The sequence below is a fragment of the Solanum lycopersicum genome, chromosome 5 (assembly GCF_036512215.1).
Source record: "Solanum lycopersicum chromosome 5, SLM_r2.1".
Lineage (NCBI taxonomy): Eukaryota > Viridiplantae > Streptophyta > Magnoliopsida > Solanales > Solanaceae > Solanum > Solanum lycopersicum.
In genome coordinates, this window is record NC_090804.1 from 68,168,827 (window position 1) to 68,192,271 (window position 23,445).

The 23,445-nt window shown below is 34.1% G+C and overlaps 5 protein-coding genes and 1 non-coding gene across 6 annotated transcripts; 1 reads left to right on the plus strand and 5 right to left on the minus strand.

Moving 5' to 3' along the window:
- Positions 1 to 534: 534 nt before the first annotated feature.
- LOC101264124 (CASP-like protein PIMP1) lies at positions 535 to 1,969 on the minus strand. The gene is made up of 3 exons (XM_004240143.1): positions 1,890 to 1,969; positions 1,388 to 1,517; positions 535 to 750 (listed from the first exon to the last, which is right to left on the minus strand). The coding sequence occupies exons 1-3, from the start codon at positions 1,967 to 1,969 to the stop codon at positions 535 to 537; spliced, it is 426 nt and encodes a 141-aa protein (XP_004240191.1).
- Positions 1,970 to 3,108: 1,139 nt separating this feature from the next.
- LOC101248484 (dnaJ protein homolog) lies at positions 3,109 to 7,322 on the minus strand. The gene is made up of 7 exons (XM_004239689.4): positions 7,112 to 7,322; positions 6,074 to 6,253; positions 4,644 to 4,809; positions 4,407 to 4,551; positions 4,020 to 4,296; positions 3,697 to 3,895; positions 3,109 to 3,528 (listed from the first exon to the last, which is right to left on the minus strand). Exons 2-7 carry the CDS (start codon positions 6,221 to 6,223, stop codon positions 3,206 to 3,208), a joined length of 1,260 nt encoding a protein of 419 aa, XP_004239737.1. The 5' UTR covers positions 6,224 to 6,253; positions 7,112 to 7,322; the 3' UTR covers positions 3,109 to 3,205.
- A 300-nt stretch (positions 7,323 to 7,622) lies between these two features.
- On the minus strand, positions 7,623 to 11,896 carry LOC101248200 (vacuolar protein sorting-associated protein 60.2). Its single transcript, XM_004239688.5, has 7 exons — positions 11,569 to 11,896; positions 10,398 to 10,549; positions 9,587 to 9,680; positions 8,807 to 8,878; positions 8,568 to 8,679; positions 8,339 to 8,490; positions 7,623 to 7,864 (listed from the first exon to the last, which is right to left on the minus strand). The coding sequence occupies exons 1-7, from the start codon at positions 11,635 to 11,637 to the stop codon at positions 7,811 to 7,813; spliced, it is 705 nt and encodes a 234-aa protein (XP_004239736.1). The 5' UTR covers positions 11,638 to 11,896; the 3' UTR covers positions 7,623 to 7,810.
- Positions 11,897 to 12,573: 677 nt separating this feature from the next.
- LOC101247919 (uncharacterized) lies at positions 12,574 to 15,617 on the minus strand. Its single transcript, XM_004239687.5, has 4 exons — positions 15,341 to 15,617; positions 14,542 to 14,798; positions 13,781 to 14,226; positions 12,574 to 13,030 (listed from the first exon to the last, which is right to left on the minus strand). The coding sequence occupies exons 1-4, from the start codon at positions 15,451 to 15,453 to the stop codon at positions 12,764 to 12,766; spliced, it is 1,083 nt and encodes a 360-aa protein (XP_004239735.1). The 5' UTR covers positions 15,454 to 15,617; the 3' UTR covers positions 12,574 to 12,763.
- Positions 15,618 to 17,194: 1,577 nt separating this feature from the next.
- LOC101247619 (uncharacterized) lies at positions 17,195 to 18,836 on the minus strand. The gene is made up of 3 exons (XR_011220970.1): positions 18,538 to 18,836; positions 17,943 to 17,989; positions 17,195 to 17,496 (listed from the first exon to the last, which is right to left on the minus strand). It is a non-coding gene; the product is annotated as an uncharacterized protein (transcript).
- A 1,134-nt stretch (positions 18,837 to 19,970) lies between these two features.
- On the plus strand, positions 19,971 to 22,964 carry LOC101263816 (receptor-like protein EIX1). The gene has a single exon (XM_004240142.3). The coding sequence runs from the start codon at positions 19,971 to 19,973 to the stop codon at positions 22,962 to 22,964; it is 2,994 nt and encodes a 997-aa protein (XP_004240190.3).
- Positions 22,965 to 23,445: the final 481 nt, after the last annotated feature.

Consider the following 23,445-nt stretch of genomic DNA (forward strand, 5'->3'; position numbering starts at 1 on the left):
CTAATTATTAGTAAGTTTTGATTTTGATGCTTGTAATATTTCACTAAGCATATTTAATTTGGATTAATCAAAATATGTGTTATTGGTACTTCTAAATAGGGAATCACTTATGTTTACCTTCTAATATGTGACAACAATATATTTCGTTAAATTTGTAATAAAAGGATAACAAACGCACACTTTAATCAATCGAAAGATAAATATATTATATCAGAAGAACTAAAATCAAAATTTATTATTATATTTCAAGAATTAAAAATACAAAATTCCCAAAAATAAGACAAAATTACAATGATAACATTAAATTCTTCATGCAATTTATTCATGTCTTAATTATCATCAATTCCTTTCCAACAAGAAAACAATAAACAAAATTCAAAGTGAAAAAAAATAAATATTATGCTTCATAATCTTGTATTGTTCGAACTCTTCAGAAATATCGTTAAGACATGTTCTCTCCTCCAAAAGTTACATAATTTTGGTAAATTCAACAAGTGATATAATATTTTTGAAGAGTCTGAACAACCGTACGACTTACGAAGAAGATCTCTTTGGAAGATTGAGAGAAGAAATGATAGAGGAAATAGTAGAGGAAATAGATCCAAGAAGAAGCACACTAGCAGAAGCATTTGCTATGTTGATAAAATTTTGTATATTTTGGGTAGTCTCATCATTGTCCTTAAGTCTGTTATATTCCACTGTTAATCCTAATCCAGCAGCAGCACCAGTAGCCAATAAGAATAAAATTATCTGAAAAAAAAAAATATAAATATGAATTATCACTTTTTGCGAGTTTCATGTTATAACTATAACTCTACAAGTAATCAGTTAGTTTTTGTTTCTATCTAAACTGAACTATCACTGTCTATGTGTTAAAACACACATCAACTAACTATTAGTTGAGAAATGTGTTTTTTTTGAAATATAAGAGTGAACGGTCAAAAACGCACCTAAAGTATCTCGGTTTTAATTTTTTATACTTAAATTATGAGGTGTGCGAGTTTTCCACTTGATTTTTCACCGACGATTGATCAAAATACAACTTAATCATCAATTGTTTCCTTTTCTTACCTGAACGATGATGATATTTCAAGAAGGAAAAGAAACGACGGATAGTTGAGATGCGTTTTGATAGATAATTTGTAATAGTTTAAGTAGAAAACTCTGATAGTTTAAGTTTAAAACTCGAAAATTTAAAATACTTTAAGAGTGTTCTATCAGTTTTGAACGAAGTATTGGGTAGCTCTATTGAGACTTACGTTAATTCAAACTCACACTACATAAATGCTTTTTATTCATACCCAAAATTTAAAATCGATATATATTATTGATAAGTATTTCAAATCCTTGTTTTTTTTTTTATGTGATCACAATTTGATTTGCATACCTTATCACCATAGAATTCAAAATAAGCAAGGCCACCATCAATGGGATTCCCAGATTTCACTTGGAAAAATGTTAACACAAATAATAGCAAAGTGTAGGCCATTCCAATCACATCTACAGATATCATATACCTACATCCAAAAAAATAAAAATAATTAGAATAAGTAAAAAAAAAAATATACTCATTAATTTAATCAAAGTCCTATATTGCGCGAATCTGAATTTAGTCAGACTCCAATGCAGGATGAAAAATCAAAAAAATTTATACGCATTTATTTATTGGAGTAATTCACCCTAATACAAACTAGGGGCCTGGGTGAAGATGAGGTGTGCTGGAGGGTGGTGAGGACACAAACAAGTCGAAAATGTCAGGAACCTGTTTTCCGTACTTCCTTTAGGAAAGTCATTTTCCTCGTTTTTTTTGAAAAATTTTTGTTTACTTACTGAACAAGAGAAAATTAAAAAAATATTTTTGTTCGTATCTAAGGAAAAAGTAGTTTTACCGGTAAACATGAATGTCAGTAGAATCAACCTTGACTGGAAAACCATAAATGTCAAATGTATCAAAACTATTAGTAGCCATGACAATCAATGACACCAACAAGAAACTAAATGTTATGAGTCTCATTACTAGAGATCCCACTAGTGGTTTAAAGCCAATCATAAGTGAAGAAAATGTATTATTAGTACTAGTTGATGATGTATGGTTTTGGTTCATTGTTGTTGTTGTTGATTGATTTTGTTCTATTGTTGTTGTTGTTGATAGTGTTTGATTTTGATCTATTGTTGTTGATGGTGTTTGGTTTTGGTCCATTTGGTTTATATCTTGTGGTTTTACTTGCTAGTTGTGTTGCTACTAATAAACTTGTATCTTCACAAAGTCATTAAGCCCCCCTTTTATATTGCTTACTACTCCTTCTCCAATCTCATATTAGTTATTCAACAATAATAAATTCAGTGAAATCGTGAAAAAGATCGATATCTGAGAAAGGTAAAGTATATGTTGATTTTACGTGCACTCTAAATTGTCCACTTTTTTAAAAAAATTATAAATAGTTGTTCTAAATTACTTGTTAATTTACAAAATCAGAATATAATTGGTTAAATATTTTTCCATTTTACCTTTACATTTAATAGTGTTTGTAAAATTCTGAAAAAAGCTTATGAAATTAGTGAAATTGTTCGTTAAATATAAAAGAAAAAAGTAGACAACTAATATGGGACGGAGCGAGTATTAATTTTCGTGGTTGTTTGTTTCGCCCATGAGTTCTTGGTTGTATAAGTTACAACCAAATTCCTTGGAGTTTTGTGATTGCTTGCATAGTTGTTTACAAAATTTATATATTAATCCATATCAAATATACAAGTCCTCTTTATAATTAAACAAATAAAAAAAAAGAAGCAGGCAGCATTGTTTCCCTTGTTAAACATATCTTTTCGAGTTACAGGTTTATTGAAAATGATCTCTTTTATCAAAAAAATTTCAAAATATCGATCCACTTATAAAACTATGTTAGATATGTTGTTGTCATTGAAAGCTTCTACCGTTGATTTAATTATTTTTTTGCATGTTAAATGATTGAATTAGTTGTGCTTTGATAGTTCTAATTTCATGTTATATTACATCTTCTCACAAGACAAAGCACACCAATTTATTTCCTCTTTATATCAATTCTTCGACAAAATATTTCAATAATATGTTTGTAACGTTAACAGTATAGATTAGCAAATTCAAAACTCGAAATTTATAAGCTAGTAATGTCATTACAAATACGTGAAAACAAGAGTTGAATCGTGACGTTAATTCCGTGTTACCAAATTACTGTTGTGCACATTGAACTCTCTGTGCACCACCATGCATGTCTTCATCGTCTTCGTCGTATGCCTCTTGGGCCTGTTGCTGCTTCCTACGCATCTCCTCTTCGATGTTAACATCATGTAACGTGGTCTCCTCGCACTCGTCCAATTCCATATCAGTCATTTGGGTTTTGGGTTTTGGTGGCAATACTGCTTCAAGGTTCTTGCATTGCTCGAGGGATAATGTGTCGGGGAATTCTACGGTGAAGTGAATGTATAGTTTTCCTCTCATAAATGGCCTTTGGTACATCGGCATTCCTTCATCATTTATGGCCTTAAATTGATCTGTCGAGGACAAAAACAAAGTTCACGATTCATATCTATGAGCAACAGAGATTCACAATAGTGCGTGCACGAAGAAAACAATTTGACTTACATTAGCTGTATAAGGGAAACAACGATATATCAAGAAGTTCTAGGCATAAAAGCAACTAAAGTATACTTTGGGCTTACCAGGTTTGACAACTTCTCCGGGTTGGGACTTGATGATCAGCTGCCTGGTATCTAGGTGAGTCAAGATGAACTGGAAACCACACAGGGCCTCGGTTAAGCTCAAGGTGTGCTCTACAAAGAGATCATCTCCCTTCCGCTTAAACTTGGGATGTTCCTTCTGTTGCAAGACAAAAACTATGTCCCCAGTGACGGTATCAGGCTGCCACAAAAAGTAAAAACATAAACAATGTGAAAATCCAATGGTCCCCGTTTTTGGTTGATATTAACATACAAACTGGTCATTATGAAATAATCTACTTCAAAAGCTAAATTGAATGTCTTACTGCTTCATCAGCCTCGCCCGGGAATGTGATCTTCTGTCCATTCTGCATACCCTTCTCGACAACAACTTCCAACACCTTCTTCTCCTGCACAACCTTCTCACCTTTACACTGCCCACACCTATCTTTATCATTGATCATCTCACCAGTACCCTTACACTCGTTGCAAGGGTGCTGCATCTGCTGGATCATGGATGGGCCAAGTTGTCTAATAGTGACTTTCATTCCAGACCCTTGACAGCCAGAACACTTCATTGAAGCACCTGATTTAGATCCTTTCCTGGTAATACAAGTATAGTGTAAACCCCGGCAGAACTTCGTAAGGAAAACATAAAAAGATGATAAATGATGTCGAAAGTCGAAACGTAACTAATAGCATCCTAAACTCACCCCTTGCACTTCGGGCACAATACATTGCGAGATAGTGAAAGCTTCTTTGATGTTCCATTGTACAGATCCTCCAGAGAAACTTTGAGAGGGTGGACAACATCCTCTCCTCTTCTTTGTCTTCTTCCTCTGCTGCTTCCACCACCTCCTGGACATCAAATAAAGGAATATCAGAGACTGAAAGTAACATGAAAAGGAATCAACAAATTCAACATCAAACAAACAGCCATAGAAACATACCACCAAATGGGCTGCCACCAAAGAAAGATGAGAAAATATCAAATGGGTCGTGTCCACCACCTCCACCGCCCATTCCTTCCTTGAGAGCATCTTCTCCATACTGATCATATATCTCACGCTTCTCGGGATCACTCAGAACCTCATAAGCTTGTGCAAGCTCTTTAAACTGAAATAAACAAAACATTGCAGCTAATCCATTGATAGACTCCAAAGTAATTGACATCATTATCCTTCAACTAAGAAAGATTATTAACACAGAGACCATAGTAAATAATGTTACACTAAGAGTGCATACTCAGGGCAGTTAAACTCTCTGACTTGAAACATGGTGTCTATTACGAACATACATAGTATCCGTTCAATCCCAATACAATTGAAGTGTTCTAAAATCAGCATTCCAGTTGAGCTGAGGCGGTTAGGGTTCAATTACACAACAAAGAAGCTTCACACCAACACATTCAAAGATTCCTATTTCTGCAAAGCAGCAAATTTAGATCTAAATCTACCTTTTTACTCCAAGAGATCAGCTTAATTACAGCAACTATCAAGCAATCATGCCCAATGGATATTAAGGTTCAGTCCAGCTAACATATCAAACTAGTTGGTCAGCTTATTTAGGGAAATGGATAGAAATAAATTCTCCTTTCAATTATACCAGCAGAAAAATCACTTTTCTAAGCTCAAAGAAAACCTACACATAAAGCTACGACGGATCTAAATTAAACCAAAAGAATTCCAAAACACCATTCATATAAAAGATACAAAAACAAAATATAATGAGATAATCTATGAAAAATTGATGCCAAGGCAAATCCAGTCAGTATACATGACAGCTGCACTACATAGCACAGTCATTTACATATTTCACTTTTTCTCTATAAGTTCGCGTTTGAGAGATTTAGGGCATCCACACCCATATACTTGATAAGCTGAGGTAAATCCAGTATTTAAACATGATGACTGCACTTCTTAAAACACACGCATACAACAACACATGTGTATACATATTTAAAATTTTTCTGTAAATTTGCGTTCAACAGATGAAGTGCACGAACACCCACTGCGTATATGCTGGATCAACTCTGGTGAAAACAGTAACCAAGTAGCTATACCCTTTCAGGATCACCTACCATTTGTATAAAATCACATACAAACAGAAATGATTGCAAAATGAGAAACTGAAGCAAAAACATTATTTACAAAGACGGTTGCACTTCTTCACACACATTCTAAATTTCTCAGTAACCTTGAGTTTGGGAGTCTTGGAATGTACACCCACTGCTTATATGCTAGATCAGCTGAGGCAAACCCAGTACTTAATCACGATCTACACTCCTAAGTGAACACACACACACAGATACACAGATGTATACACATTTCAATTTTTTCTGCAAATTTGTGTTCGAGAAATTTAGTAAAAACAGCTGTACCTTTTCAGGATCACCTCCCTTATCAGGATGATTCTTAATAGCAGCTTTACGGTAAGCTTTCTTGAGATCTTCTTGTGCAGCAGTTTTAGGAACACCTAAGATTTCATAGTACTTCGTGTTGTCGCTCTTTTTCGGTGCCCTCCCAAACATCTTCGATCGCTTAATTTAGTCAAAATTGAACTAAAGAAAAACACCAAAATCAGTTACAAATTGAACAATAGGAAAATTACAACATATCAAACACTTCCCCCTTTGGTGCCCTCCCAAACATATTATTGATTGCTTAATTCGTAACTAATTGAACTAAAAAACAATAAATCAACTACAAGTTGCAATCAGAAAATTAAAAACATATCAAGCACTCTTCTTCAGTGTCCTTCCAAACATCTTTGATCACTAAATTAGTCAAAAATTCAAACCAAAAGGCAACAGTAAGTAAGCTACAAAACTAACAACCAGAATATTAAACCATATCAAGCTTAATTAGTCAAAAAACTGAACTAAAAAAAACACACAGAATCAGCTACAAAATTAACAAACAGGAAACTAAACTATATCAAGCAAACTTCATAATCGCCTCCAAAAGCATCTTCGTTTCGCTCAATAAGTCAAAATTAAACTAATAAACAACAAATCAGCTAAAAATTCGGAAATTAAACCATATCACGCACTCTTCTTCACGTCTCTCGAAAACATCTTCGTTTAGCTCAATTAGTCAAAAATTAAACTAAAAAACAACAAAATCAGCTACAAAATTCGGAAAATTAAACCATATCATGCAATCTTCTTCACGTCTCTCGAAAAAAATCTTCAATCGCCTAATTTACTCAAAAAAAAAAACTAAAAATCAAAAAAATCAGAAAAACTACAACATATCAAGCACTCTAAATCTTCGATCGCTTAATTTACTCAAAAATTGAACTAAAAAACAACAAAATCAGCTAAATAAAAAAACTAACAATCAGAAAACCATAAACACATGAGAAAATCATAAAATTTCCAAAATCATCAGTTGAATGAAGATCGATTGATACGTACCGATGATAAAGCGCGGCGAGAAGAAGAGTTTGTTGGCTTGTTCGAGTATGGAGGAAAAGGGAGAGAGGGTTTGCTTTGAGTATGAGATCTGTGGTTTTATTGTGAGGTTGAGAATTGAACGGTCAGGATTTGTTGGTGGGAATTGGGGAATATATACCAGTCTCCGCCATAAAGACATCTTTGGTCTTTGCACACTCCTTTTTTTAATTTCGACTTTCGAGTCAGTTATTGAGTTTTTATAAATTCGTAGGTTACTTTGAAAATCAGATATTTCGAAATTAAATTTGAGATAAAATTATTTGGTTAATAAAGGTATAATTCATCTCAAATAAATTTACGAATCATCTAATAGCGAAAAGTTTCACTCCCAAAATTTTGAATAATAAATTTCTCTATCACTCTATCATAACCTTTTTTATATTGAGAATAAGAAAAATAATTTAGCATGAAAAAAAGACAAACTTTTATATTTTATATAACTAACACTTTAATTGAAAGATTCATACAAAAGAAAGGTGAACATGATTTATATCTTCATTGATATAATAAGATTCTATAATGAGCATACAAAATCATTAATAAAAAATCGATTCATTATTGTTACAAATCAACCTTACTTCTCTGGAAGTAGTAATAAGCAGCATCAAGGTTTAAGAAACCAAAACTCTCTGCACATAATGTTTCAACCCCAAAACACTCTTAACCGCGAAGTGATGCCCGAGGGACAGCAGGTAAGCCTAGTTCATCTTCAGCCTGTGCATCACAAAGTCGATAAAAGGTGTCAAAGTTAGTTATATGTTCAACGAAGAAATACGAACATTACAGAATTAGAAACCACCGCGAGAAAGATTTGGGACTGAGATATTAACTTGTTTCTATCCCAAAAGATGCAGCAGCATCTAATGCTTAAGATATATGATATAAAGATCGAGTGGCCAAGGTTGAGGGGACTTGTGACTTATGTTGCAGGTTTGAGCCCTGCACCATGCAGACTACACACTTGGTATTTAAGTGGAGAAGGGCAGCTCATTATCCCCCCCGAATCTCAAAGGATGAGGTTGGTCCTAAGGGCGAGACCCCGGACAGATTCTCAGTCATCAAAATAAAAGATATGTGATGTAGATATGTAAAATACATATAATAATTAACCATCCATTGCATATGTATAAAAATTACATGCTTAACAGAAAAGAGGTCGATTAGTTTTCAGGTCTAATTGACGAATACCTGAGGATTAGCTCTACCAGCTGGCATTGACGCGTGTCCCATTGGTGCTGATGGCATGTTAAGCTCTGAATCCAGATCTGGTTCCTTGTCAGGTTGTAGGTATGAAGGAACACCTTCTTCAAACTCCATGTCCGCTTCCAGAGCATCAAGCTCTGATAAAGAAGTAAGGTTAAATATACATCAAACATGTTTTCACTATAATATTCAAATGTACAAGAACTAATCTTACCGCCCATGAGCTCTTCTTCATCAACGTCATCAGGCACACCGTAGCTTCTACCAAGAGTCTCTTGAATTTCATTGCTTACATCCATCAGGTCTGTCATTTCATCTTGTAGGTTCTACATAACATAAGAGTATCACATCACAACATGGATAAACTTCATAGCCATAGTTGTAAATAGAAAAGGAAGAGATTAAACTCAGGGAAGCTTAAGAAAAACTTAAATGGTAATGGAGAATACATACATCTACGTCTTGAATGCTCACAGTTTTCATCATTCCTTTTAATTCTTTGTTCGCTGACTTCATTGCTGCCATCTGAAGAAACATAGTCAAGTTAATAATGGAAAATTCCACTCAAAGCAAATCAAACCCATTGCTCAAATGTGCCTTCAACACAAACATTTGAACTAAGATGGAAGCAATTGGAGAATAAGAAACTCTAGGGGACACAAATAGAAATCCCTTCCTCATGACAATTTGGTTGTCCTCCTACCTCTAGGGAGGTAGGCAGCAGGTTCCCATCAGGTTACAGAATAAGCTTCGCTTGACAAGCCTTGAGCTGTGCCCAATGGAGCGCTACCAAGAAAAAGACACACTTCACCATGAATTTGATATAACCAAAAATGTCTGATAAGCGCAGAAACTCCTAAGCTCAATATCAAAAACTGTGCTGGATGATGGCCAGTAAATAGTATAAGATCTAATTTTTCTCCTCCCGAAAACAGAATTCAGTCAAACTTTAGAGGAAAGGCAACTTATTTCAAGGAGCATGCACTATTATTAAAAAAATGATGCTGCATGATATATAACAAGAGAGTCACAGATGAACTTCAAGCACAAAAAGTTTTTAGACTCGTGGATCAGTGGAATGTCAAAACCGACCGTGGTCAAGTTCTGCACTTGCAGATAAGAATTACATATTGAAGCAGTTCATCAACGATTCTACAAATAAGATAAACATTTTGTTATTGTGAAAAAGGTAACTCGTGCAAAAGAATGGATTCCATTTAACATTTAACATACTGTTTGCTGAGCATCTTTGATCCCCTCAGCAGCAAACGAGACTTGGTCTAAGTTGTATGTCTGATTGTAGAGCATGTCTCGCTGACCTTCATACCTGTTGATTATTCATCGGATAACTTATGCATTTGTCAGAACAATATGTAAAATACATGACCTAAGACTATAAAACAAGCAAAAGAAGAAAGAGAAATATACTAAATAGTGTTTCAGAATGTAATTTCTACCTCAAACAAGAAAGTGGAAATCATAGCCCATCTAAGTATAAGAGTGCAGCACCAAGGGCAAAAATTACTGGTCAATGAAGTTGGCGCAAAGACTACAAGCTCTGGGTGATTTCTTTCTATCCCCTAAGTCTTGGGGCAAAGTTGTCCGGTACCTATGTTGGAGGGAGGTAGCAGGTACTCGGTGGAATAGTCAAGGTGCGCTCAAGTTCGGCTCAACACCTCCATCATCAAAAAAGGAGAAAAAAGTGCATTACAGTATATTGTATATAGATTTAATAGCCCGGCACTGCCTACTTTTGCTTCAGATATGACAACAACAACTAATCCACTGTTTCTGTTTCTCATAACATGGTAACGACAAAGGATCCCCAAATACGTTTCTTTTCATGTTATTCATGTGTGTGTAGGTTATGTATGAGCGAGCGAGAGAGAACTGTTAAATTGAGTTCGATTATTTCATCTCAGAACTTAAACTAATTGACTTTCACATGTTAGTAGACACTCATCACAAGTAATTGAACTTCATAATTTGACAAGCCACTTTAAGCCTCATTAAACTCAATGTAATGGCATATAATTTAACTCACATTCTCTTTTGCTTCAACACTCTCATAGCTCGAGCTTTTACTGCCTCCTGAGCTGGACCTGGTCGAGTCTTCTTTAGCTGTTCCTTGTACCTTGCAAGTTCAGCATCAAGCTTCTTGATTTTCTCTTCCACTGACTCACCTCTTTTATTGATCTGGACAATTAAGAAGCAATCAAAAGGATCAGAGATTACTCATGCAAACAACCAACAGTAATCACCAAACTTCAGAGAGCTAAAATAATAAAAAAGATATTCCAGTTTAATCAACTGGAAACCATACAAGCAGCCATCTCTTCATTATACTACAAAAGTTTTGCCTCAATTTGCTTTCCACTAAAACTATTTTTGAAGTCTAGCAATCTGTCCTTGAGTACTATTTTTTTCAACATTTTCCGTAAAATCCAACTTCTTATCTAGTATCTATTAATTCCGTAAAATATATTATGCATCTCAAGCTCGAGTTTACATATTAAACGCAACACGAGGACTTCCCATGACAGCAGAGGTAGACAGAATAATCTACTACTACTAATGCTCGAGTTTACATATTGAGCGCAACACGAGGACTTCCCATGACAGCAGAGGTAGACAAAGTAATAGATACGTCTGAAAAAGTCACTAATATTTTACATAAATTCAATTCTGAACCGTTAATTTCAAAAGAATAATAACAACAGAACTAAAATCCTAGATTAACTTCTGCATGACACACATACTCACCCTCCACCTAACTAATACTATCAATTGAGCTCATTAGACTTCAGACTCCTGATACAATCAGAATTCAGATTTACTAGTAACCCACCATTCCTTAACGATAGAGGGAGCTCAATTGTTAGAAAACCGCAGAAAACATGAAATTTTACCTCATCGAAACAGCCATAATAAACAAAAAAAACTAAGAAAAATTGCATTCTATGCATGCTTAGCAGAAAACATTGGGGAAAAAACCCAGTTCAAACAGTACCAAAAATTCCAACAGAAATGGCAGTATTTGTGCATAAATTAGCAGAAAACATTCCAAAAATTCTAGTTCAAAGCAGCTACACAACACATTGTAACTAAACAAACAAACAAAAACCCAAAAAAACGAAGAGAATTGAAATTTGTTTGCATAATTTAGCAGTATTCTAAACTACAGATCTAGTTTGTCGGAAAAAAATAATAATTACCCTATCGGAAGCATCTTGAACAGACGGAGCAGGTTGTGTTTCCTTCTTAATGCCGAAAACTCTCTTCATCTCTCAATCTTCTTCTTCGCCGGTCACAAAATTCTAGGGTTTCTGATTCAATCGGAGTTCAATTTCGTACTTTTCTAACAAAAAATGATCCGTTGCGTTGTCTTGAAAAAAAAGGTTAAAAATACAATTTAACTTTTACATCTTTTTTGCTTTTTTAATTTGAACTATCATCGATTATTTATTAAATCACGCAATGAAATTGATTAGACCAAGTGTTTCGTCATAATCACAAGACATGTGGTAATGTCCACGAGGCAGCTAACTCATTAATTTCGAGGTACGTTTTGATAAATATTTCTTCTATTTCAATTTACGTGATACATTTTGAAGTTTGAGATTAAACAAATCTATCTTTAGCCGTAATAATTTCATATATATTTTAATTATTTTAAATTATCAATTATATAGATTTATAGTACTTTTTGTGTAGTTTATAAATATATAAATTTCATTCTAATAAATTTAGAGATACAATGAGCAAATTCTCGATCAAACTTAAATTGTTTGACTCTCGAAAAATGAAATGTGTCATATAACTTGAAACAGAGGATAGATAATAATAGTTTAAGTTGAAAATATAACTTTTTCATAGTTTCAAATAGAATGATACTTCATTTTTTTTAAAAAAAAAAAACACATTATATCTATTTTATTTCTTTACTTTTCACCGGATATTTGCTTTGAGGTTTGATTATTTAAATTTGTACTCAAAATTCTTTCTTAGAGAAGGACAATTAAGAACGACTTTGAGATTTTTAGTATTAAAATTCACATGATGCGTGAAAAATATTAAACTCGCACCCAAAATTATATTTTTATGAGAGGAAAAAATTACTTAAGATTAGTATGACCACAACATAACGATAACACAAGAATCCGAGAAATGATCCAAATTCTTAAAAATACTTTTACTGAATATAAATAAGTAGATAAAAGTGACGTTCTAAAGCTACGTAATTGAAACGGAGTAATTCGATACAAATTACATTTCCTCAAGTAACACATATTCTACACAAGAAGCAGAAGAATTATGTACAAGAAACACATCTAACTGAATATGAAACATTATGAACAACTATGTTCACAGTGGAACTAGCTAAAGAATACATGTTTAAATCTCACAAGTTTATTGAAGTTCAGATAGCAAACCAAGTTGTTTTCGAGTCCTCCCAACGAATAAATCTCCCGATTTTATCATCCCTGGAAGGCGTCCAATACACGATAAACAGTAAAACTGTGCTACAGCTTCTCTTTTGCCTAGAGCGATTAACGACAATGGTAAAGCAGGTTTATATACATTCAAGTTGTTGTCGTTAGCGTTCTTCATTAACAATCTTATGTTCTTGGCAGCTATCCCCGCGTGTCTTTGAGCCAAATATCCTAGTTTAAGTTCCTGCATTTTTCAACGACACTAAGTAAGAACGTCTTGTGATGAAACGTACAAACATGATATATAAGAACAAATGCAGTGTTGACCATCAGGACCTTCACAAGATAGGGGTAAGGCTACGTATACACCACCCTCGTGGGATATAACACTGGATATGCATACATCAAGGATCTTGGACCATTGGTTTTTCTGATCCATATCGTGAGTGTATACGTTTGTTTAAAGTCTATGCATTTTTTTGAGGATCTGACACAGGTGTGGTAGCATTTTTGGAGGTACGAGCAATATACGTCTTCTGCATAATGCAGAATAGCATCAGGGTCTTAACGAGTGAGGTTTCTAGAGTTTAGTCAGCTTTTTAACGAGTGAGATTTCCGAGGTAGTAAGGGACATGAAATTTCAGTTTCCTTATCATAATAAAACAACAACATACCCCAACCTCGTGGAGGTAGAGAGGTTGTGTCCAAAGGTCCTCGACTTAAATGCAGCAGATCAACGTAGTTATAAAAAGAAAAAAACAACACTGAAGAAAACATAATAACTAACAAAGAAAGCAGTGCAGAGTCTTCAGAAAAGGAACAGTAACAACAACAAAGTAGTGCGATCACCGATTACTAGATATCTAAAAGGAGAAACTACAAGAATAAGACTAATACTACGACAGACATTAAACCGCGTTAGCAAGATCTAATCGTTCAAATATGAGTTTTCAGAACCAAAACGTACTAGAGAAAGAGTTTGAAGTGTACTTACAGGGATATCAGTAATATCTCCGATACCAAAGACATTGCTTCGACCCTTGACCTTTAAATTAGAATCAACCATCAACCTTCCATGAATATCCAAACTACCTTTCAAGACGGTTTCTTTTAGCCACCCTGAACCTATCGGCTTTCCAATGCAAATGAAATGACATTCAGCATCTATAGTTTGTCCACCAGATGTTTTGTAAACACCGTCTTTTGCAGTATTTACATCGACAGATTGCCCCAAAATGATTTCGACCTTCCTTGATTTTAACCAATGCACTACCTTATTGCTGGCACTTTCTCCGATAAATTCTAACAACATTGATCCCCTATGTACAATCGTCACCTTCTTATCGGGATAATCCACAGCAATTTCAGCAGCCAGTTCCACGCCTGTTTGTCCTCCCCCGATTATTAATATGGAGCAGGCAGATTTAATCTTTTCATGATCTGTAAACCAATAAAAATGAGTAGAAATGAAGCTATTGACGAGTACGGTAACTCTGTCCACCACAGCTAGAACAAATGCAAAGAAATCATCTACTGTTTTTTTTTGTCTCTATTCATATCTGTCGTCCCTCGGGAAGGTATACAACTACTACAACTCAACCGCAAACTACTTGAGGTTGACCTACGATATTACCTATATTCATTTTGCTTTATTCAGACGTATTTAGTTCCATCGCTAGCAAAGGTTTTGAAGAATGAAAGATCGATCATAATGCTAATTCAACTACAAGTATATCGATTGATCCATGATGTTACCTGTTTGGTATTGAGAAAACTTCTCATCTTTCGTGTAAGCACCAGTTTCCGAGTGACCAGTAGCAATAACAGCAAAGTCATACGCAACTTTGTCGCCTTTTGCAGTTATTACCTCTGTATCCGTGATGTTAGCAGCAGCAGATGTAATGACATTTCCACGGGGAAGGTATTCAGAGTGACTAAAGACGGCTCGTTTTGCAAATGAAGGATCACACATTGACCTTAAGGCAGCCCAAGGAATCTCAAAATACTCCTTCCTGTTCATATTTTTCGTATTCAGCTTAAAAATCCATGTAACATCCAAACGAAAACAGCCAATAAGTGCTTCCATCGCATAATTTGTTACATAATAAGCTATCCGTTAAAAAAATGGACCTTGGACCTAGCTCATGAGGCGATTGCTAATGACAGACCATATAAGGAGACAACAACATGTATTAGAAAACAACAACTCCACGACTGGATATCTAGAGCGTGAACAACATAATATATCAACCTTAGTAGGGTCAGTCAAAAATATGAATGAGTCTGACTCTGATACAAAGTTCAAAAATGGATATTAGGCTTAACGCAAATTCCAAAAGCTCGGTCATGAGATGACGATTATCCATTCATGTATTAGAAAACAACTAACAATCCATTCTCTCAATCAATGGTATCAACTACGCATCAATCTCAAACAATAGGTGTAGGTTCAATTTCCACGATCCCTTCCCCACCCCCCATGTAATGACATTAGTCGAGGTGTGCACAAGCTGACTCAGACACAACGATTATCACAAAAACAAAAAAAACTCACATATCAATGAGGGTAACATTAGCTTCATCTTGAAGACTCCTTGCAATAAGAGATCCAGCAACTCCACCTCCAATCACCACTACTCTTTTCTTCTCTCCCACGGAATCTGCCATGGCTCAATTCCACAATGCAGCATAAGAAAACTAAACAACACAATTCCCCTATCACCCAAATGATCTCTACATAGGTACATACAAAAAAAAATCGAAATGATAACAATCTTGATTATTTTTTTTATGGATTTGTTCTCATGAAAACTTGTTTGTATTAAAAAGAAAAAAAATGGTTATCGGCGATAAGCTATCGCCGATTCCTAAAGGGGAACTGAAGGATTGAGAAGAAGATTGATTAATAGAGTTACAATAATAATTATAATAGCAAATCAAAATGTGAATGGTGAAGAGTAGACAATGGGAGCTCTGGTTTTTATTTTTGTTCATTTTTTGTTTTGTGCATGGTAGGTTTTGCTTATTTTTAGGACAAAATGATTGAAAATATCACACATAAGTTTTTATATATTTATATATGTTAATAAGAGTAAGTCTTGTTTTCAAACGATGACATAATACGTAAACGTACTCTTTAACATGGTCTTATCTGGTATATATGCTTTCTAATTTTGAGTGTGCATAACTAATCAGTTAAACTTATACGTTTTTTGATTACTCTATTGTGTATAACTAGGAATAAAACTATCAAAATTAACTTAATTATCTCGGTTTCTCTTTGATGTCGATTAAGTTCATTTGATCCATCGGCATACTCGTGTTTAATGCGTGGTAAGGTGTCGAAATTTCGAGCTATTTTTTTTACGAAATATACTAAAGGGAAAAGGGTCTGATATACCCCTCAACTTTGTCATTTGGAGCTAATATACCCCCGTTATAAAAGTGGCTCATATATGCCCTTACCGTTATACAAACGGCTCACATATACCCCCCTCCCGTTACAAAATGGCTCATATATACCCTTCATTTAACGGAAGTTAAAAAATTAGTTTTAAATTGATATTTATTACTTGTAATTTTTTTTTAAAAATTATTTAGGGATATATATGATTCTTCTATCAAATTTCAAGGTATATTTTAATTTTTTTCATATATAAATTATTTTTTGACTTTTTTTATTATAATTATTTGAGTTTCTTATTCTTATGTTTTTTCTTTCATTTCTTAGTTTAAAGAGAGAAAAATTAAACTATTTTAATTGTGTGTATTGTAATTTAATTTCGTATTTGAAGAAAAAAATTGGTCATCTACAATAAGTTTTACAAGAATATTAGTGAAACATAAATAAATTTGATTATCAAAATAATAATTATAAAATTAGTCATTGAAACAAAAAAAGGTCAAAAAAATATGTTTGACGAGGATTAAATTTATTCATATGGGATTATATTTTTTAGAAAAAAATAATAAAAATTTAGATTAAAATTATTATTTTTTCCATTTCCGTTAGAGGAAAAGGGTATATGTGAGTCATTTGTTTACAAGTAGGGGTATATATGAGCCACTTTCATAACAAGGGGTATATCAGCTCTAAATGGCAAAGTTGAGGGGTATATCAGACCCTTTTCCCTATACTAAATGAGTATTTAATTCCATGCAATCGTATTAGATAACAATATCGTTTGTCTGGATAGTTTTTGGTCTATAGCGAAATGTCATTATAGAGAACATATAACATTACATAACATGGAAAATCGGTTCTAAAAGAACTTGTTGATCACTATAGTGAAATGTTAGTTGAGAGTATATAACTATTATAGAAATGTCTGAGTGTATCTATAAACGAGTCCGAGCAACATAGTCTATATCACCAACATAGTGGAAATGCTAGGCAAATAAATAGACATTTTCCCAATATTTTTAAGTACTTTTCTTTTTGTCCACATTGACCAAAGTAGTTTACACAATTCATTGCGAAGGCAAATAAACACATTTGCGTACATTCTAGCCTTTTCAGATCTCACGAGTCACGATATGTTATCGATTTATATGCCTTCAGAACAAGTTTGACAAAATTCATTTATTTTTTTCAAGCCAATCAAGAATGCCTTGCTCTGATTCAGTGAGTTCCTCTTTCTTATCCTTCAAAGTGCCTTCTAAGTATCCAAAATAGTCTCTGTAGTTACGTTTGTAGTAACTATCCAATCTCTAAATAAATGAAGAAAAAGAAAGAAGGTAAAATCAATAAATAATATTCCACAAAAAACTAGAATTTATAAATTTTGTCACGCAATACGTGATGTGTGAGTTAGGAATCGTATATAATAGACAATATGATTGATATTTAAGTGGAGAAAACTAGAAAGATGTGTCGACTATTCATCGAGTTTCAGACTGTGTACCTCATGGATTCTTGGTAATCGAAAAAATAATAATAACTTGAAAACTATATCGATGTAAAGTACTCAACATTATCAGTGTGTATAAGTAAAATTTCGTACAGTATTAATATATTATAACTTGTTGTAGCAAATTATTTCCACGTCGTTAATTCCCATTTTTCTTATGAACACTTAGTTATCTTTTCGATGACCTAATAGTATAAAATATCGTTTATGCTGTCAGTGCATAAAGGTTAAACTCGGGATATTTACCTCCTTATCATTCTTGGTCTTGTTCTCTTCTGACTTCTTGAGATATCCTATAACAGCAAGAAGAATACAAACATTAATTATTTGCAATTTTTGTGATAAAAAATTAAAAGTGATTCAAAAAATAGTAATGAAAATACTTCAGTTGTTTGTTTTGTTAGGTTGTGGCGCCTGATTAATATTTTGATGTACTGTCATACATTAATTTTAGGATGTACTGTTCATTCTCCATTTATTCTCGGTAACTGTTCATACTCTGAATCAGTTAATATATACCCCATCGTCGTCGAAGTTTACCCACAAAGTGTTACCACGAACTATTCTCTCTCGAGAAAGTTCTTGTGTTCTTCATTCATCAAGTGTGTGTGGATTCGATCCTAACATCTTTTACTTTACTTTCTAATCCATCTCTATTAGTCATTCGTTATTTTTACTTTCTTCATGACATATTTAATAATCACAAGATTAAATGAAATTTTGGTACACTAGAATATTCAGACGTCTTTTTTATTTTCTTAAACTCTGTGTCAAATCAAAATCAGATAAATAAATTAAATCGGAAGTTAGAAAGGAAGAATGTGAAACCAAGAAAACATACTCTTAAGAAGCTCAGTTTGAGAATCATTTACTTGAACAATTGCAATAATTGTTGAAAATAGAAACTCTCTTCTTCCTTGCCATGTCTCTTTTTTTGTTTTCACTTTAATTTCTTTGGTATTTATTGCTTGCACATGAAATCTTGAAAAAGAATATGTACAATTTCCAGTATTTAGGGCCATGGAGAAGAAAAAAAAAGTTAATTAATTATTTACGTAAAATAAATAAAAAAGAACATTTTAAAAGGTTGCTATATAGATAATAGAAGCTAAAATCTTATCTTATTTTTTTTTTGTATGTGGGGAACAAGTGTTTTTGAAATATCTATATAATGTGTGGACCTTCATGGGAAAATACCAACCATAAGTTTTGTTTAGAAATTAATATTATATATAGCTATGTATATAGTAGGAATATTTTCTTGATTCTTTGTTGATTTTTTCTTTGATGATGGTGGTTTAATATTTTGATCAGCTTGTGCAGATCTCAATTATTTCACTGAGTTGACGTTTGGTAACTCTGTCTCTCGAGATTTAATAAGACAAATAAATCACCATACACGATATTCTACATTAATTATTCACAAAAGCTTGTATTTTTTTTCCTTTCATGTGTAATTTTTTATTTTACAAAATCGTATACTATGTAATTCAACATACACATCCTAGTAAACGAGTAATCACAAGAAGTCTATCCATCTCATTAACCACCATGTGAGACTTTTGTTATTCTTTAACACCCCACTTCACGTTCAGTGCTTAGCATCTGGTGCGTGGATAATTTTTTATTTTGAGGCCCACATCGGGTGAGACGAGCTTACTCTGATACCATATTGAAATTAGGTCTTAGGTCTAACTCACACCCCAAAAGCTAGCTCAAAGAGAGGATGAACCACTGATGTAAAACGACTTTTGTCATTCTTTAACAGATTCACCTTCGTACGTTTAAATGATATCTAATCATCTTGACTTCGACAAACAAGTCACTATATGATGATTCACAAAAACTACTTTTACTAAAAGAAAACATAGTTTTCAACACCAAGATCATATATAATAAAATGATATATATATACTCAAATTCAAAGATGTGATAGAGGAATTTGTCAAAGTTATAAAATAGGTATGAAGAACCTTATAAACACTCTTCTTCTTCTTTTTTTCATTAAACAAAGTTTTTGGAGAACTCAATAAGATTATTATAATTTAAAGTTGTTGACTTTATAATGCAATCATTTTCAGTTAAGTAGTTGAAGCCTACACAAAACAATGCCTCTTTTTCTTCATATATAAGTATGTTAATACTTGACAATCTAGGATAGTGTTCATCATATTTGAAGTCATGAAGCTAATGAAAGTTTTCATTATATTTGCTACTCTATTTTTTCATTTTTCGATCGTTTATAGCTGCCTTGAAGGAGAAAGAGTAGCTCTAATGAGCTTCAAGTCCATGTTGACTGATCCATCTAATCGATTATCATCATGGAAAGGTGAAGACTGTTGCATTTGGAAAGGGATCAAATGCTCGAGTGAAGGTCGTGTTGTTGTTATTAATCTTCGGAATGTTAATCCAGAGGAAGTTACAATCAATAGCAATAAGGAAGTTGTTTCAAGTTCTAACAACATATCTGATTTTTCCCTCAAAGGGACTATATCTCCTTTGTTATTTACTCTTGATGATCTGCAATATCTCGACTTGAGTTTCAACAACTTCATGTATTCAAAGTTACCTGTTGAGATATCAAACTTAACAAAGTTGACATATCTCAATCTGTCAAATGCTATGTTTCAAGATTCCATCACTACACAATTCTCAAACCTTACATCTCTTAGGTATCTTGATCTTTCGTGTGCTGATTCAGTACTCGATTTTTCTTCTATTACTATTAGATTGACGTTACCACCAAAGTTGGATTTTGACTCATTGTTATCTTTTATGAGCTATGGTTATTTGTCTAGTCCAAATCTAAGGTGGTTAGAAGGACTTCGTCGTCTTAGATATCTTGTATTGACTGGTGTTGATCTATCGAAGGCCTCGGAATCATTTCATTGGGCTAAACCAATATCAGGTCTTTCAAATCTCATGTCACTTCAATTGTCTAGCTGCAACATTTCAGGAAGAGTTCCAATAGAACAATTGCTTAACCTTACTAGTCTTTCTACTCTAGATATGCGTTCTAACGTTCTAACATCCACGATACCTGATATGATATCGAATCTCACAACCCTCTCAGTTGTTAATTTTCGTGGCAACAATTTAGATGGTCATATCCCTTACCTTCCTCAACTCGAAAGACTTTCTATTTCTAGCAATCCTGCTATGACCATAGATCTTGTTTCAATGTTTTCAGCCCCATGGCCAAAGTTGACACTTCTTGACATAAGCTTCACTCGGGTAGTTGGACCGATTCCTCCTTCTTTAAGCAACTCAACATTATTATCCTATTTCCGAGCTGATGGATGCTCGATCCAAGGGTCGATACCTTCTTCCATTACAAAACTTCAGAAATTAAGTATCTTGATGCTCAATAACAATGATATCACAGGTCAACTTCCTGTTTCCATGTCCAGTTTAGTAAGCCTTCAATACTTATCTTTGTTCCAGAATAGATTACAAGGTTATATTCCAAATTCCATTTGTCAAATCCCCTCCCTGGAGTACCTGAATTTACAATGGAACGATCTAACAGGACGTCTTCCCTCGTGCATACTTCAGCTTCCTAAGCTTTCACTTCTTTATGTTCAGATGAATAACCTTAATGGTAATATGCCACTGTCAATGCTCCAGAAGTCTAGATTGGACTTTATCAGTTTCGGAGTTAGTGGATTGTCCGTGGAACTCGATGATCAAATTCAATCCTTTGTACAAACTTTCCAGCCCACAGTTTTGGAATTTACATCTTGCAACATGAGAGGAGAAATCCCGGAGTTCTTTTCAAATCTGACGAGCCTCGAGATTTTGATTTTGGCTAATAACAGTCTATCAGGAGCCATACCATACTGGTTGTTCAATCTCCCATCCCTCTCTGTACTAGATTTGTCAATGAATAATTTCAAGGGAGTTATACCTCCAATTATTCAGATGAAATCTTCTCGTTTTACAACACTAGTAAATTTAGCCAGAAACAAACTTCAAGGTCCTATCCCTACTCAGCTCGAGAATGTTAATGTCATCGATTTGTCATTTAACAATTTCGCAGGCTCAATTCCAACACAGATGGGAGAAGTTCATGGTATCAGGTCCATATCATTATCAGGAAACAGAATTCATGGTCCAATACCTGAATCATTTTGCCAAACGACTAACGTTCTCCAGGTTCTTGATCTCTCTAATAACAGCTTGTCAGGCAACATTCGACGTAGTTTTGGGAACTGCAAATCTCTCATTTACCTTAGTCTTGGAAAAAACAAGCTCAGTGGAAGTGTTCCGAAAGAACTTGAACGTGTTACAAGCCTTCGTTACCTTGACCTGAATGGAAATGAGTTTGAAGGTTCTTTTCCAACAGTGATTGAAAAGTTTCAAGATTTGGAGATTCTGAACTTGGCAGGTAATAGATTTGAAGGAAGGATACCAAAGTTCATCGGTGAGATACACAGCCTCCGTATACTCATGCTTGCATCAAACTCTTTCAATGAGTCTATACCGGAAGAGGTAATGAAGTTGGAAAATCTACAATATATTGGTTTGTCCAGGAACAATCTGTCCGGTACCATTCCCCAGAATCTTGATGGCTTGAAAATGATGATGAAAACACAAAACCAAACAACCATCTTAGGTTACGTTTACTCCCTCAAGTTCACTGGTGCTCAGCTAGAAATTGTCACCAAAGGACAGACACATTTTCTTGTGTCAGTGTATTCCTACAACAGTGGATTCGACGTCTCAAACAATGCTCTTACTGGTAAAATTCCTGACAAAATTGGACTTTTAAGTGGAATACCATTCCTGAATCTCTCACATAATCATCTTACCGGGGTTATCCCAATGACTATTGATGAAATGATTTCTCTCGAGTCGTTGGATCTCAGCTATAACCAATTAACAGGTGAAATTCCAGCGACATTGGCACCCTTGGATTTTCTTGCATATCTCAACTTGTCTTATAACAATTTGAGTGGACGGATTCCAAAAAATCCACATTTTGACGCTTTGTATCAAGACAGATCAGCATATATCGGAAACAAATACTTATGTGGTGCTCCTGATGGGATGAACTGCAGTAACAATGGTCCCTCTATCATCAGTGACACTACAGATGACGGATACGATCAAGAACATGTCCTGTTTGTTTTAGTTATATTCTCGGGATTTGTAACTGGAATTGCTGGTGTATTTCTGCTGTTACATTTGATAAATGAGAATTGGAGGAGCAGGTACTGGAGGGCAGTAGACAGAATTGTGTTGAAAATAGTGAACAGTAAACTATGATATGTGTATAATACATACTAAATTTCTGTAATAGAATAGAAATAGCAATGACAGCAGTCTTTTGAGTTCAATTCCACTATGCATATGACAATGCACACTCGTAACCATAACGTCTAACAAGCAAAGTGTCGGGACTCATACCCCATGCCTTATCTCTCACTGTCTCACATCATCATCACATCGTCATGGTGCATTGTGACTCGGAAATAATGATATTGTATCAGGTCCATATCATTATTAATCACTGCATAAATAATCAACGTCCGCATAACTAGCATGTAAAAATCATGCCACATCTACCAACAAAGGTCATAGTGGAGCGGAAAATCCTCCTTCATCCTTGCAAATATAGATTTAGTCGACCCTGATGTGAGTATCAGATACTGGCGGAAACCAGAAAAGATGAATCAAACCACTTCAAACCAGAAATGCCTGTTACATAAACCAAAAAGTATAACTAGAACAAACAGGACATTTTCAC